The sequence below is a fragment of the Sinohyriopsis cumingii genome, chromosome 19 (assembly GCF_028554795.1).
Source record: "Sinohyriopsis cumingii isolate HCF-2022 chromosome 19, ASM2855479v2, whole genome shotgun sequence".
In the NCBI taxonomy this organism is placed as follows: Eukaryota; Metazoa; Mollusca; class Bivalvia; order Unionida; family Unionidae; genus Sinohyriopsis; species Sinohyriopsis cumingii.
This window is the reverse complement of record NC_142979.1, coordinates 16,501,920-16,518,343: the sequence shown is the minus strand read 5'-3', so window position 1 is coordinate 16,518,343 and position 16,424 is coordinate 16,501,920. Positions and strand designations below refer to the sequence as shown.

General features: G+C 35.2%; 1 protein-coding gene across 1 annotated transcript in view; it reads right to left on the bottom strand.

The window, feature by feature from the left end:
- The window catches only part of LOC149775193 (notchless protein homolog 1-like), a 40,808-nt gene that overhangs the window by 23,140 nt on the left and 1,244 nt on the right, over positions 1-16,424 (bottom strand). Inside the window, exons 2-5 of the mRNA XM_089944238.1 lie at positions 13,342-13,504; positions 9,365-9,585; positions 4,084-4,163; positions 552-628 (exon numbers count right to left, since the gene is read on the bottom strand). Of these exons, the coding sequence (XP_089800364.1) occupies positions 552-628; positions 4,084-4,163; positions 9,365-9,585; positions 13,342-13,504 (541 nt within the window). The remainder of the gene's footprint in view (positions 1-551; positions 629-4,083; positions 4,164-9,364; positions 9,586-13,341; positions 13,505-16,424) is intronic.

Genomic DNA, 16,424 nt, shown 5'->3' with positions numbered 1-16,424 from the left:
TTAGGCGTTTACCTGTGTACTGAAAGTTTGTGGATTTTGAAATGTTTGAAGGAGTATCCCTGCATATTTATATTTTGTGGATCTTGATAAATTAATTGGGCGTCTACCTGTGTGCTGAAAGTTTGTGGATCTTGACATGTTTTAAGGAGTATCCCTGTATAATGATTCCAAGAAAACAAGAAATTGATAGATGGTACAACAACGAACTCCACACTAACCTAAATGCAAAATTTAATCAAATGGACAGATGGACAAACAGACAGGAGTCATACTCTATCTTCCTTCCACATCCATGGAAGGATATAAATAGTGCTTAAAAAATTAAGCTTTGATAATTCAGGCATCAATTACTCTATGCTTGGCATCACCTGAATGACCAGCATAGCCTAAACTTTCAGAAAAATCAAAACCACTAAAATCACAAACCAAAACTTTGGACCCATGAAGCTTTCAACTTTTTCTGAAACTTTATTGTCTATCAGCAAAACTTTTCAAATATCTAAAGATTAAGAATGGTAGAATAAGGAGTTACGAAAAGAAAATTGTCCTACCTGACTGTTTTTACAACCTGATGCAAGTTTCAAGCCATTTGGAGACCATGCTATTGCTAGAACCCAGTGTTTGTGACCTAAAATAGAAGTCAAAACAAATAATAATTATACAAAATTACTGATAAATTGCACTAAATTTGTATCATTTTCCAATAATATTTCAAAACATTTTAGAGTGAAAATAAAATTAAAATAACAGTTTAGCAAAGCAAAGACATAATCTATATGACTGCTGGGGCCCTGAGGAACTGAGTGGTCTAAATCACTCACCATTACGGATCATTGATATCTCACCTCTGCGTGGGTTCAAGTCTTGGCTTCGGCCAATGTGGGTATGTAAGGAAGCTTGCCAGTAGCTTCTTATGGATCAGTGGTTCTTTCTGGGGTTTTCCCAGCTTCTTCCTCCACCATTTATACTGGTCGCCATGTATAGCCTATCTTGTGCTGAAAATGGCGTTAAACCCTACAACAACAACAACGAAACTGTATAAGAGTTCTTAAGATGGCCCAAAATTTTAATTTTAGTAGAAATGCAAAAAGCAACTTTTAAAAAAAATTGTATAACCAATTCTTTTAAAAAATTTATTGTAGCTGTTCTGACATTTCACATAGACAATAGATGAACAACAGGCAGATGAACAATATTTTGTACATCCATCCCTAAGAGTCCCTTTGAAGGGACTGAATAAGCAATATTTTGTACATCCATCCATAAGAGTCCCTTTGAAGGGAATGAATAAGCAATATTTTGTACATCCATCCCAAGGAGTCCCTTGAAGGAACTGAATAAGCAATATTTTGTACATCCATCCCAAAGAGTCCCTTTGAAGGGACTGAATAAGCAATATTTTGTACATCCATCCCTAAGAGTCCCTTGAAGGAACTGAATAAGCAATATTTTGTACATCCATCCCTAAGAGTCCCTTTGAACGGACTGAATAAGCAATATTTTGTACATCCATCCCTAAGAGTCCCTTTGATGGGACTGAATAAGCAATATTTTATTTGTACATACATCCCTGAGAGTCCCTTGAAGAGTCTGATCCTCCCTGGCCTAAAAAGGAATGCCTAGGACCCCAAGATGGATATTTTCCTTCTGCTGCTTTTATTTTAAACTACTGAATACTGAAACCATCTCTGATATTTTGTGAAATTCAAACATACCAAATTTGATAATGATAATAATTTTTTAAATGTCAGACTTATAATGTTAACAATCTGTGTAAGTGCAGTACATTATTCTTTGCATTGGTCTTTGACCTTTAACCTTTAATGGATGGAACTTGCTTACCTTGTCTCAGTCTGTCAAAATATCCATATTAAAAAAGTTATTTTTATGTGGCATTATTCATGGTATTTATCAGATTTCTGCACCAACTCGGTGTGATAAAATTCCATATTTACATACGTAACTCTATGCACAGCTTGTTCAGCCAAGACCTTTGATTTTAAAATAAAAGTCTGGTCAAAATTCATGCATATTTATATATACAAGTCAACGTGTTCATAAACTCGTCCAAGTACAAAAGAGCAAGCACTGACTTTTGACTTGACCCTGATGTCAACTGGGTTTGGTTTTCAAAACTCCTTCACAAACATGCACACATGTTCAAGGTCAGATCTGCACCATTTTCACTCAGAACCAGTTAAATATTGTAACAAGTGATTTAGCAAAAAGTCAATGTCAAGGTCACAATTTATGTAGGAGAAGTGTTAATAAGAGTTTCAAGATGGCCACTACGAGACTTTCAAGATGGTCACTATGAGACTTTCAAGATGGCCACCATGGTGGAGATCAGATGAGCACAATAATCATTTACAACCAACTTCATAATGCTATAACAGTGTTTATAGTGAAAACTATTTTGATAAAACCATACGTTTAGGAGAGGTAGCCATAAAAAAAAATTCAGGATGGCTGTAAAGACAGCCATTTCAGAGGTAACCTAAGCATTATTTTAATACGGGAATAACTATATTTTGCAAAAAAGAAATGTGTTTTGGGGGGACTACCAACTAGACATTATAATTAGTTAGACTTAAGTCTGATTGGCATCCCATTCATTTGATACCAACTAGGCATCATAAGATGTCTTTTGGCAAATATTCCATGTTGATATGAGCATCTGTTAAGGAATAAATGTAATGTTTTTAAGTTTCACTGGAATCCTCCATGTAGTTTAGGAGGAGGAATGACAATAAACTTGTGCTAACTGACTACAAATGGATGACAGACAGATGGATGAGAGAGAATAGTCCATAGCATAGCTCTTCTCGTCCATGACCAGCAGAGCTAGTAAAAATAAAAGGTCAATTTAGGAAAGTTACTGTTTATTCATTTCTGGATGGTTCCTGTTAGACTTTTCAAAATTAGTACAATAGTTTTGGAGATGTTCAACTTTTCAAAATTGGTACAGCAGTTTTGGAGATGTTCAACTTTTCAAAATTGGTATAACAGTTTTGGAGATGTTCAACTTTTCAAAATTGGTACAGCAGTTTTGGAGAAGATGTTCAAAGTCCTTTTACATTCAGAAGCAACTATCGTATTCAAAGGTAAGCCAGCACTCCCAGCACAACATTTAAAGGGCATTTTTTTCAGTGAATCTTCTTGTCAAACTTGTTTGAGCAGTTTTTGAGAAGTCATTTAATTATATTAGCAGAGCACAATCATTGTGAATTGCAAGTCAGCATTCTTAGTACAAACCTAAAAGGCTTTAATACAACATTTCTATCTAAATATTCAACATTGGTTCCACTTTCTGCTGAAGATAGGATTTACAATGGTTGCTAAGGAAACCACACCATGGCTAGTAAGGTCATCTGAGACACAAATTTGTCAAAGCATTTCCTCAATAAGATACTTAACAAGTCTGATCAAAATTTGTTTGGCTGTTCTTGTGAACCTGAAACTAGGTTTCCCACCTTGTTGCCATGGAAGCCATGCCACTGCCAGTGAGGTCATCATAGCAAAATTTTAATACAGTATGTCCTATGAAACATTCCTAATAATTTTTATCAAAATAAGTTCCACTATCCATGTTCTGTCTGGAAAGACAAGTTCCTATATCCATGTTCTGTCTGGAAAGATAAGTTCCACTATCCATGTTCTGTCTGGAAAGATAAGTGACTTTTCCATGTTCTGCCTGGAAGGAAAAGTGACTTCTCCATATTCTGCCTGGAAGGAAAAGTGACTTCATGTTGTTTTGCTTGGAAGGAGAAGTGATTTCTCCAATGTACTACCTGGAAGGAAACGTGACTTCTCTATGTGCTTCCTGGAAGTAGAAGTGACTTCTCTATACACTGTATGAAAGGAGAACTTTAACATCACCAATTTGCTGCCTGGAAGTATAAGCAATTTCTCTATGTATTGCCTGGAAAGAAAAGTGCTTTTCCAATGTACTGCATGGAAGCAGAAGTGACTTTTCCAATGTACTGCCTGGAAGGAGAAGTGACTTTTCCAATGTACTACCTTGAAGGATAAGTGACATCTCCATATTTTGGGAGCCTATGATTTGTCACAAAATATATTTACCTTTACATGTGTATTGGGGAGTCTCTGTGTTTACATCCCAAAATCTGACAGTTGTGTCCCCCGAACCACTGGCTAGGTATCTGAGAAGAGCAAACAAATGTGTATGAAAATAAACAAGGCTTAAATGGCAAAGCTGGCTTGATAGATTTACACTTATTGAGATATCATATATACTCATGTATAATTTAGATCCAAATGCATAGAATCATATATACTCATGTATAATTTAAATCCAAATGCATAGAATCATATATACTCATGCATAATTTAGATCCAAATGCATAGAATCATATATACTCATGCATAATTTAGATACTCCTGTATAATTTAAATCCAAATGCATAGAATCATATATACTCATGCATAATTTAGATCCAAATGCATAGAATCATATATACTCCTGTATAATTTAAATCCATATGCATAGAATCACATATGCTCGTGTATAATTTAGATCCAAATGCATAGAATCATATATGCTCGTGTATAATTTAGATCCAAATGCATAGAATCATATATACTCATGTATAATTTAAATCCAAATGCATAGAATCATATATACTCATGCATAATTTAGATCCAAATGCATAGAATCATATATACTCATGCATAATTTAGATACTCCTGTATAATTTAAATCCAAATGCATAGAATCATATATACTCATGCATAATTTAGATCCAAATGCATAGAATCATATATACTCCTGTATAATTTAAATCCATATGCATAGAATCACATACGCTCGTGTATAATTTAGATCCAAATGCATAGAATCATATATACTCATGTATAATTTAAATCCAAATGCATAGAATCATATATACACATGTATAATTTAGATCCAAATGCATAGAATCACATATGCTCGTGTATAATTTAGATCCAAATGCATAGAATCATATATACTCATGTATAATTTAAATCCAAATGCATAGAATCATATATACTCATGCATAATTTAGATCCAAATGCATAGAATCATATATACTCATGCATAATTTAGATACTCCTGTATAATTTAAATCCAAATGCATAGAATCATATATACTCATGCATAATTTAGATCCAAATGCATAGAATCATATATACTCCTGTATAATTTAAATCCATATGCATAGAATCATATATACTCATGTATAATTTAGATCCAAATGCACAGAATCATATATACATATGTATAATTTAGATCCAAATGCATAGAATCATATGTACTCATGTATAATTTAGATCCAAATGCATAGAATCAGATCTGCCATTATATTATGTGTTAGCAAATTTAGGTATATGCTGACTGTGAAGACTAAAACAACACAGGCCCTAATATGGCTGTACTTATACTATGCTACATCTTGGTTTATGTTTCTTGCAGATGGACCCAACTTATTGCAAATCTATAAAATAAACCATACTACTGTAAGTCGGATGGCTTGCTATTACAATGCAAATTCTCTTAGCTACTCGGATCTTGGATGGCTCACTATTACAATGCCAATTCCCTTAGCTACTTGGATGGCTCACTATTACAATGCCAATTCCCTTAGCTACTTGGATGGCTTGCTATTACAATGCCAATTCCCTCAGCTACTTGGATGGCTCACTATTACAATGCAAATTCTCTTAGCTACTCGGATGGCTCACTATTACAATGCTAGTTCCCTTAGCTACTTGGATGGCTTGCTATTACAATGCCAATTCCCTTAGCTACTCGGATGGCTCACTATTACAATGCCAATTCCCTTAGCTACTCAAATGGCTCACTGTTACAATGCCAATTCCCTTAGCTACTCGGATGGCTCACTATTACAATGCTAGTTCCCTTAGCTACTTGGATGGCTTGCTATTACAATGCCAATTCCCTTAGCTACTTGGATGGCTTGCTATTACAATGCAAATTCCCTTAGCTACTTGGATGGCTTGCTATTACAATGCAAATTCCTTTAGCTACTTGGATGGCTTGCTATTACAATGCAAATTCCCTTAGCTACTTAGATGGCTTGCTATTACAATGCCAATTCCCTTAGCTACTTGGATGGCTTGCTATTACAATGCAAATTCCCTTAGCTACTTAGATGGCTTGCTATTACAATGCCAATTCCCTTAGCTACTTGGATGGCTTGCTATTACAATGCCAATTCCCTTAGCTACTTGGATGGCTCACTATTACAATGCAAATTCCCTTAGCTACTTGGATGGCTTGCTATTACAATGCCAATTCCCTTAGCTACTTGGATGGCTCACTATTACAATGCAAATTCTCTTAGCTACTTGGATGGCTTGCTATTACAATGCAAATTCTCTTAGCTACTCGGATGGCTCACTGTTACAATGCAAATTCCCTTAGCTACTCAGATGGCTTGCTATTACAATGCCAATTCCGTTAGCCACTCGGATGGCTTGCTATTACAATGCCAATTCCCTTAGCTACTCGGATGGCTCACTATTACAATGCCAATTCCCTTAGCTACTCAAATGGCTCACTGTTACAATGCCAATTCCCTTAGCTACTCGGATGGCTCACTATTACAATGCTAGTTCCCTTAGCTACTTGGATGGCTTGCTATTACAATGCCAATTCCGTTAGCCACTCGGATGGCTTGCTATTACAATGCCAATTCCCTTAGCTACTTGGATGGCTCACTATTACAATGCCAATTCCCTTAGCTACTCAAATGGCTCACTGTTACAATGCCAATTCCCTTAGCTACTTGGATGGCTCACTATTACAATGCCAATTCCCTTAGCTACTTGGATGGCTTGCTATTACAATGCCAATTCCCTTAGCTACTTGGATGGCTCACTATTACAATGCAAATTCTCTTAGCTACTCGGATGGCTCACTATTACAATGCTAGTTCCCTTAGCTACTTGGATGGCTTGCTATTACAATGCCAATTCCCTTAGCTACTCGGATGGCTCACTATTACAATGCCAATTCCCTTAGCTACTCAAATGGCTCACTGTTACAATGCCAATTCCCTTAGCTACTCGGATGGCTCACTATTACAATGCCAATTCCCTTAGCTACTTAGATGGCTTGCTATTACAATGCCAATTCCCTTAGCTACTTGGATGGCTTGCTATTACAATGCCAATTCCCTTAGCTACTTGGATGGCTCACTATTACAATGCAAATTCTCTTAGCTACTTGGATGGCTTGCTATTACAATGCAAATTCTCTTAGCTACTCGGATGGCTCACTGTTACAATGCAAATTCCCTTAGCTACTCAGATGGCTTGCTATTACAATGCCAATTCCGTTAGCCACTCGGATGGCTTGCTATTACAATGCCAATTCCCTTAGCTACTCGGATGGCTCACTATTACAATGCCAATTCCCTTAGCTACTCAAATGGCTCACTGTTACAATGCCAATTCCCTTAGCTACTCGGATGGCTCACTATTACAATGCTAGTTCCCTTAGCTACTTGGATGGCTTGCTATTACAATGCCAATTCCCTTAGCTACTTGGATGGCTTGCTATTACAATGCCAATTCCCTTAGCTACTTGGATGGCTTGCTATTACAATGCCAATTCCCTTAGCTACTTGGATGGCTCGCTATTACAATGTCAATTCCCTTAGCTACTTGGATGGCTTGCTATTACAATGCAAATTCCCTTAGCTACTTGGATGGCTTGCTATTACAATGCAAATTCCCTTAGCTACTTAGATGGCTTGCTATTACAATGCCAATTCCCTTAGCTACTTGGATGGCTTGCTATTACAATGCCAATTCCCTTAGCTACTTGGATGGCTCACTATTACAATGCAAATTCTCTTAGCTACTTGGATGGCTTGCTATTACAATGCAAATTCTCTTAGCTACTCGGATGGCTCACTATTACAATGCCAATTCCCTTAGCTACTTGGATGGCTTGCTATTACAATGCAAATTCTCTTAGCTACTCGGATGGCTCACTATTACAATGCCAATTCCCTTAGCTACTTGGATGGCTCACTATTACAATGCCAATTCCCTTAGCTACTTGGATGGCTTGCTATTACAATGCCAATTCCCTTAGCTACTCGGATGGCTCACTGTTACAATACAAATTCCCTTAGCTACTCAGATGGCTTGCTATTACAATGCCAATTCCCTTAGCTACTTGGATGGCTTGCTATTACAATGCAAATTCCCTTAGCTACTCGGATGTCTTGCTAATTCAATGCCAATTCCCTTAGCTGCTTGGATGGCTTGCTATTACAATGCAAATTCTCTTAGCTACTCGGATGGCTCACTATTACAATGCCAATTCCCTTAGCTACTCGGATGGCTCACTATTACAATGCAAATTCTCTTAGCTACTTGGATGGCTTGCTATTACAATGCCAATTCCCTTAGCCACTTGGATGGCTTGCTATTACAATGCAAATTCCCTTAGCTACTTGGATGGCTTGCTATTACAATGCAAATTCCCTTAGCCACTTGGATGGCTTGCTATTACAATGCCAATTCCCGGCTTGCTATTACAATGCAAATTCCCTTAGCTACTCAGATGGCTCACTATTACAAAGCCAGTTCCCTTAGCTACTTGGATGGCTTGCTATTACAATGCAAATTCCCTTAGCTACTTGGATGGCTTGTTATTACAATGCCAGTTCCCTTAGCTACTTGGATGGCTTGCTATTACAATGCAAATTCCCTTACTACTTGGATGGCTCACTATTACAATGCCAATTCCCTTAGCTACTTGGATGGCTCACTATTACAATGCCAATTCCCTTAGCTAACTGAATAGCTCACTATTATAATGCAAATTTCCTTAGCTACCCTGAAAATAGGTTGCCCTCAAACTAATAATAAAGGTCAATGTCCAGTACATCTTTTCCTTCTTATTCATGAAATATGTAATAATCTTATTTATTTTTGATGAGTAATCAGCCTGAAATTCTCCAAAAATGTTATAAATTGCTTGTGATATGGCTACAAATGGATGGAATTTCATTCACTTCTTCAACTCTCATTTGTGAATACATGGCAGGAATCTGGTTTTAAAGATAATGGCCAATGTAAATAATATTAAATTTGTACTATTTTTAAAAACCGTGAAAATATTATACAGACTATCTTTTAAATTGCTGTATTAAAAGAAATATAAGGTAAAATTTGATATTTCACAAAGAATACTTAGAATAAAAATAAATAAATAAATATACTAATTCTGGAGAATTTCCAGCCAAAATGGTTTAAGAAGATACTGAGTGACGGACAGGTGATGGATGGAACGTAATACAACAATCCTACAGCTGAAATAAATGGGAAAAAGATTCTTTTTTACCTTCCATCAGGACTAAACTGTATGGATATGACGGCTTCAGCATGCCCTGGTATAGAACTTGTACAACGAGTCACAGCTCGGACCTTGAAGACTGCCTGTGGCTGATATAATATTTCTAAAACCTGCTCTGAATTTTCCAAAGCTTTTTCATCAAGGGTTTTCTCAAGTGTATCCAATATCTCAGTATCATTGACAAAGAAGGAATATGGAACTGTTTCTTCCTGTCAGTAAAAATAAAAAAATTACAATTGTCTTATATAACAATTATAATATAGAGTGTCTATTTACAGTAACTTAGTATACTATGCATAGTGTATGCTCACATTAGTTACTACATGTATATATAGTATATATTCTTATTGGTTGTTATATACAGTGTATATTCATAATGATTTAAATTACAATGTACAGTGTATATTTATACTTAATACCATGTACAGTTTCCATAATCATCACTATATACAGTGTATTTTCATAATGATTACAAAGTACGACTATATACAGTGTATATTTAGAATAATTACAAGGTACAGTGTATAGTCATAATGATTACTAGGTACATTGTAGTATAGTCATAATGATCACTATATAGTGTATAGTCATAATGATTACTAGGTACATTGTAGTATAGTCATAATGATCACTATATAGTATATATTCATAATGATTACTAAGTACAGTGAATATTCATAATGATTTAAATTACAATGTACAGTGTATATTTATACTGAATACCATGTACAGTTACCATAATGATCACTATATACAGTGAATATTCATAATGATTACATGGGTCGGTGGTTCTTATTTATTCTGAATCAGTTTTGTGGGGGCACATATGCTCTGTGATATATTTCTTCATTCCTTCTTTTATTTTAATGATGGTAATCAATGCTTATATATATGGTACAGTAATGCCAGGTCAAGTTGACTTGTGTAAGTTTCATTGGTGGGAATGGAGATCATTTTGCTTGTCGAGAATAAATCTACAGCATTCAGTGATCATTCCTGGGATTTAGAAAGCAATTTACTAACAAGCAAAGCATGTAAAGCAAGACAAAAATAAATTTCTTAACTCCTGGTTGACAGAGATGCACTTTGTGAAGCTAGCCATAAAAGTTGGGGGGGGGGGGATTTAATTCCTGAATGCGTGAAATCAACAGTCGCATTATACGTCACTTATCTTACATTGCAAAGTACAATCATAGGGTTTTAGTATTAAAATGTCATTATCTAAATAAAGTTTCTTACAAAACTATTATTTGGAAAATAATATACATACGATAGATTTGCTTAATACCTTATGTTTCTATTAAAAAAAGAGAGACTGTAGGAAAATATATATTTTACATTTGATAATGCATTTATTTCAGGTGACAACAGTTAGACCTATGTACTAACTTTGATGCACAATGCAAAGACCATGGAAGTAGTGCAAAACAGTCATGTAATGATTTATTTTGTAATATTATAGCTGTATTGCTTGTTGTCAGTAAAGTAATAACCATCCCATCTTTTTCAATTTTCATTGCCTATTACACTAATAGGATTGGAAAAATATTCACTACTTATTCTGGTGACATTTTTTGAAAATTGGCAACAAATTAATGAGATTGGCGATTTTTTTTGGCGACAACTTTTTAAAAGCCAGGATCATCCCTGTAATGTGTATGCTTGAAGTTCAACAGCCACGCGAGGCCTCACTGGCTGGTTGGCTGCTGTGATTGGGAGGAGTGCATGCATGGTATTGTTGTGAGTAGACAATAAGCAGCAGTTCACAGCAAGCGTGTTAAAAAGTATTTACTTTTAAGAATATACTGTCACTGAATTAACCCCCAAATCAATTTATATTTTGGAAATTTGTTTACGTCGGCACCGATTATTTCTGCCGATACCGATTATAGCGATTGTTCCAATAATTGACCCGATTATGAGTATGGCCAATTAATCAGTACAGCTTTAGTACAGTGTATATTCATAATGATTACGAAGTACAGTGAATATTCATAATGGTTTAAATTACAATGTACAGTGTATATTTATGCTGAATATCATGTACAGTTTCTATGATGATTACTATATACAGTGAATATTCATAATGGTTACAAAGCACAATGTATATTCATATTACACCTCAACAACTATTACTGTATTGGGGTTAATTTCAAAAACTTATACCTATTTAAAAAAATGATTAAATCCTTCTATCTATTATTTAAAAAACATCACTTGATAAAATATTTTATTTAATTTAAAGGTCGGGTAGGGAGGGTTTCTGTTTATACTTCTATTATTTGAAAAACAGATCACTTGATACAATATTATATTTAATTTTAAGGTTGGATAGGGAGAGTTCCTGTTTATACTTGTAACAAAATCTTTTATCCTTGAAAACCCCAAATTGATTGTGTTTATAATTGTATTGCATAGTTTGTAAACTACTGAGTTTAGGTGTTGTTACCACCACTGTGTGTCTTACATATGATGAAATCTCATTTAAAAGTTACCTCTTGTCTCCTATCATAATCATTCACAATTTTTTACTTAATATTTGCTGCATTTCTTTGTATCTGGAATTGGGTGGGAGTAAACTGCATGAGCGCAATTTATGCACATTGTTCTAGAAAACTGCAAAACAACTTTGGTAAATGAAAATTTTCTCCTTATTTTGACCTCTAATTAAAACATTATTTGATAACTTAGGATTTTCTCCATTTATTGACCTTTAATGAAAATATTAGGCTTTAAATCTCTCATGAAATGATACTTTTACAGCATCAACAACTAAACTCTTCATTTTGTACAACAACATATTGTATTTGCTTATATACAGCATGTACCAAGTTGTAAAGAGTACATACCCAGATCTAGTCTAAGTGTAAACATCACAGATCCAGATCTAGTCTCACCGTAAACAGCACAGACCCAAATCTAGTCTCACTGTAAACAGTACAGACCCAGATCTAATACAACTGTAAATAACATGGACTCATATCAGATCAAACTGTGAATAGTGCTTACCCAATGTACATAACCGTAAACAGCACAGACCCAGATCTAGTCAAATTGTTAACAGCACAGAATCAGATTTAGCCGAAGTATAAAGAGCACAGACCAAAGATATAGTATAATTGTAAACAGCACAGACCCAGATGTATCCAACTGAAAACATCAAAGACTGAGATGTATCTCACTGTAAACAGCATGGACCCAAATGCATCTAACTGTAAACAGCACCGACCAAGATCTACTCTAACTGTAAAATGCACAAACCCAAATGCATCTAACTGTAAACAGCACAGACCAAGACCAAGTCTAACTATAAACAGCATGGACCCAGATCAAGTCTAAGTGTAAAAAGCACAGACCCAGATCTAGTCTAAGTATAAACAGCCCAAACACAGGTCAGTCCAACTGTAAACATCACAGACCCAAATCTGTAAATGTATAATGGGCAGCAGATGCATGTCTATGGTGTTTTCATAAGAAAATCATGCAAACATTTAAGGCACAGATTAAATCAGATCTCTTGGCAGAAAGAGTTTGTTTTATGGCTGCTGTCTGCAATTCAGTCTGTCAGTTTTCAAAGTCTTGTCCACAGTAAATACACTCATCTTCAACCTCCAACAGACTTGGAAATGTTCAATAGACCCAATGTACCCTCCTGCATGCTGTAAGAGGTATCTAATACTGGCAGAAGTCACTGTGACACAGTGGATAGCATGCATAAGTCATGACTGAAAGGGTGTGGGTTTGAATCCCACCAATGGCTTAGACCAGTTTGACATCATGGTGTGTCCTTGACACTTTGCTCCAACTGCTTTGGCACTAAACAATCTACTCGTGTTTCTGTGCCATAACACTTATGTGCTTTTAAAACAAGAGCATCCAATTCTAGGATCCTAAATATTATTCTATTTTCCATGATCATAGAAATGAAGAAGTTAAATATGATTAGGTGAAAAGAACATACTTACATTTTGCAAGAGTGCATTGCACACAAGCTGCAATTTGTCTGCAGTAATGTCAAGTGGGAGATCAAATGCGCTGCCTGTCAGTTCCCCAGCCTCACTTTTAAACTGTGCTAGGATCCTGCGGCCAAAAAGGTTGCTGGCGTCACCTTCTTTTGAATCTGTCTGACTGAAAATAATTTAGCAAAGGAAATGCACCAGCTACAGCAAAGAGCAAGTTACTAAATGATCATCAGTTATTCTTTACTCTGTGAAATATTTTCTTTTAATTAGCAGAAAAATGTAAGAGCAACAAAAAGAAGGAGAATGTTATCCCTAAAATTAAAAAATATGCTCTGCAAAATCAATGAATAAATAACAATTCTGCAGTAACTGGTTCCAAGCGGTGTAGACAAGCACTGGGTATTGCCAGTCATGTTGTATCATGTTACATATCATGGCATTTGTTTTTAAGACAATATGCATCAATAGACATGTATCAAACAAAAAATAGTCCATGCAAGCAAAACAAGCATGGCTTGTATAATTCATAAGTCCATTACAGGATAAGCTCAGTTCTTGGAATAAAGGAAAACCCCAACAGCTTAAGTATTTTGATCTCTTTAAGTATACTTTTTTGTGCAGACTGCTCCAGTGGGATTAGTGGTTAGAGCATCTGCCTCAAATAAGGGGGAGGGGAAACAGGTTCAAACTCTCACTGAGTCATACCAAACACTTATAAAAATGGTACTAGCAGCTGCCTCACTTGGCGATCAGCATTAAGAGGCTGGTGTTAGGACTGGTCGACCTGGTGTCAGGATATTGTGATTAGGTGAGACATGATGCTACATGTCTGTGGCATGTTGCCCCAGTGCTAGACATCACAATAAACTTCCACACTTCAGATATGGTAGTGATGTGACTAAAATTGTTAAAGCTATGTTAAAAGTAAAAATTACTGTATGCATATGCTAAAGAATATGGTATGCACATTTAAGGGAGACATATTAATAAGCAATCCATGGTATGGGGTAAGAATGCACATTCAAGGAACGGATATATAGGATATTATTTAAAAATACTTAAATGCTAAAAAATTGAGGACACTGTCTGAACTTCAAATGTTAATTAGAATTTGTACATTCACAGTACAGAGAAGCTTCATTAACCTGTTTATTCAGAAACCTTGCTATTCTGACATATTTCAATAGGAATGGAATTCCTAAAGATTAATTTGCTCCTAACAGAGCAGAAATCCAGGCTCTGGATCCAGAAATCAAAATCAAGGACCAAAGTGTAAAATTACTATAAAACTTGACTCAATCATTCAGAAATAATCTGTCCAAAAATAAGAAAATTGCAAGAATCCTATATGAAAATACAGTCAGATTAAACAGATTCACCTATGCAAATTTGGAGGTGTGTCAATTTATCAATCTCTGACTGGTCAAATTCTAGTGGCATGTTAAAGTTATAAATTGATCATGCAATCATGTGTGTAGAAAAACTTAAAGTTGCGTGACCGTATTGTGACCAACAATTGTATAAACAATGTCTGTTTTGCTGCTTGCCAATGGGGATGTTAATATTTAAATAAACACACGAAGATCAAATCAAACACACTTTTGACATAACATATGGCTAATAAATTATGTGCGTCATTAAATCTCTTTCTTCTTCACCAATTGCAAGCAACAAGTATAGTTTGTTAATGGCTTGTACAAATAAAGTTAATTGATTTGAGTTTAGAACTGCATAGGGCTTCATTTTAGAACAATCAGTGATAACAATTATTGGCTCGTTAGAATGTGTGTGTTTGTGATTTGGATTTTTAATGTAGCTTTATAGAATTTTCAGTCATATGATGGCTGCAGTGTGGTAGTTTACAGTGATGTCTAGCACTGGGGCATCTTGCCACAGACATGTAGCAATATGTCCCACCCAGTCACATTATCCTGACACCAGTCTGACCAGTCTTAACACAAACCTCTTAATGCTGAGCTGATAGTACCATTTTTGTAAGTCTTTGGTATGACTCAGCCGGGGTTTGAACCCGCGACCTCCCGCATCCGATGCTGACTCTTCAACCACTAGGCCACCAGATGTTATTAACCAACCAGATTCATTTCAATGATCCTTCCACCCTCATAATACATTACATTGTGGAACTAATTTAGGTTTGAGAATGAAGTGAAGTGAAGCTGTAACTGTATTCTGTTTGAAATCAATTTACATATTATACCTTTTTGACTTTTAATTAGATTTAATAAGTGCCAAAAAAGCATAACTTATTTCAGTCCATTGTGATATTTTGCGGATAATTTTATGATGGTGTCAATATGAAGTTTTTGTATGGTGACTGATAAATTTATAACTGTAACAATGATAATGTCAGTAAAGTCAGCATGGATTTTCAGATGTATACAAATTTATACATGAAATAAATTATTGAATTAAAATTGGTGTCCCACATTAAAAAAATTCTATTAGTGGTTTACAAAAAGTCATGATGCCATTTTCCTATGCAAACTAAATATTTATCAGTTACCTCTCAAAACTCTTGCTTATATGCCAATATCAGTTTACTAGCCCATTCTTAAAGCTTTTGCCAGTAAAAAGATATCTTAATTTCTTATAATAATGATCTGAGAAAAAGACAATGTATTTTTAAAAATCTTTTACAGTCAAGCCTTGTTAATCAGAATACCTTCATTACCAGTGAATATGTCAGGATTAATGAGTTTTCAAGATAACTGAATCATGCACATTTTTATTTTACAGTTTCATCATATCATACACATGTACATGTATGCTGGCTGTACATTTGTATTTAATGCTGGTTGAAATAAATTAATACATCTACTGACTTCTAGTTACATGTATTGCACTTTATTATAAGTTGTACATAAACAATTACTGGCAAATCCCTTTTATGCTTGCCGGTATCTCTACTCATCTATGCTTGCATGACAGTGTCACCATAATATATGTAAAGTTAAAAGCACAATGAATACAACTGATATATTGCAGTTAAAAGCATATAGTAAACTAATAAAATGCAGTTATGGTAAACTAAATGATGTAATTTTTACAAGCCATTAAACTGTTAT